The following is a 949-nucleotide window of genomic DNA, read 5'->3' as shown; positions in this document are numbered from 1 at the left end:
AGAAAGAAATGTAACTCTGTTGACTTTGAAGATGGAGGAAAGGGACCATGAATCAATTAATGTGAGAAGTCACTAGAAACTGGAAAAGGCAAGTAAAAGGCAAGACTCTTCCCTGTTGCCTCCAGAGACTATCCCAGATTCTTATGTCCATGTACCTAAATATGTTTTACTTCTTTCTCTCTTCTCTACAGGTCTTGGCAGAAAATTTTACCATGGTCACTGAGTTCCTGTTGTTGGGTTTTTCAAGCCTTGGTGAAATTCAGCTCACCCTCTTTGTGGTCTTTCTCTTTCTGTATCTAGTCATTATTAGTGGCAATGTCACTATTATCAGTGTCATCCACCTGGATCAAAGCCTCCACACACCCATGTACTTCTTCCTTGGCATTCTTTCAACATCTGAGACCTTCTACACCTTTGTCATCCTACCCAAGATGCTCATCAATCTACTTTCTGTGGCCAGGACAATCTCCTTCATCTGTTGCGCCATTCAAATGTTCTTCTTCCTTGGTTTTGCTATCACCAACTGCCTGTTATTGGGCTTGATGGGTTATGATCGCTATGCTGCCATTTGTCGTCCCCTGCATTACCCCATTCTTATGAATTGGCAGGTGTGTGGAAAACTGGCAGCTGCTTGTGGGATTGGAGGCTTCTTGGCCTCCCTTACAGTAGTAAATTTAGTTTTCAGCCTCCCTTTCTGTAGTGCCAACAAGGTCAACCATTACTTCTGTGACATCTCACCAGTCATACGTCTAGCTTGTACCAATACGGATGTTAATGAATTTGTCATATTTATCTGTGGGGTTCTTGTACTTGTGGTTCCCTTTTTCTTTATCTGTGTTTCTTATCTCTGCATTCTGAGGACTATCCTGAAGATCCCCTCAGCGGAGGGCAGAAGGAAAGCCTTTTCCACCTGTGCCTCTCACCTCACTGTTGTTATTGTTCACTATGG

At 43.1% G+C, this 949-nt stretch overlaps 1 protein-coding gene across 1 annotated transcript; it reads left to right on the top strand.

The window, feature by feature from the left end:
• Positions 1-135: 135 nt before the first annotated feature.
• On the top strand, positions 136-944 carry LOC105808920 (olfactory receptor 10R2; the record flags this gene model as incomplete). Its single annotated transcript, XM_012642683.1, has 1 exon — positions 136-944. A coding segment is annotated over exon 1 (801 nt), but the record flags the coding sequence as incomplete, so codon positions are not given.
• Positions 945-949: the final 5 nt, after the last annotated feature.

This window comes from Propithecus coquereli, unplaced genomic scaffold (assembly GCF_000956105.1).
Source record: "Propithecus coquereli isolate 6110/MARCELLA unplaced genomic scaffold, Pcoq_1.0 Scaffold18330, whole genome shotgun sequence".
NCBI classification, from domain to species: domain Eukaryota; kingdom Metazoa; phylum Chordata; class Mammalia; order Primates; family Indriidae; genus Propithecus; species Propithecus coquereli.
This window is presented reverse-complemented; position numbering and strand designations above follow the sequence as displayed.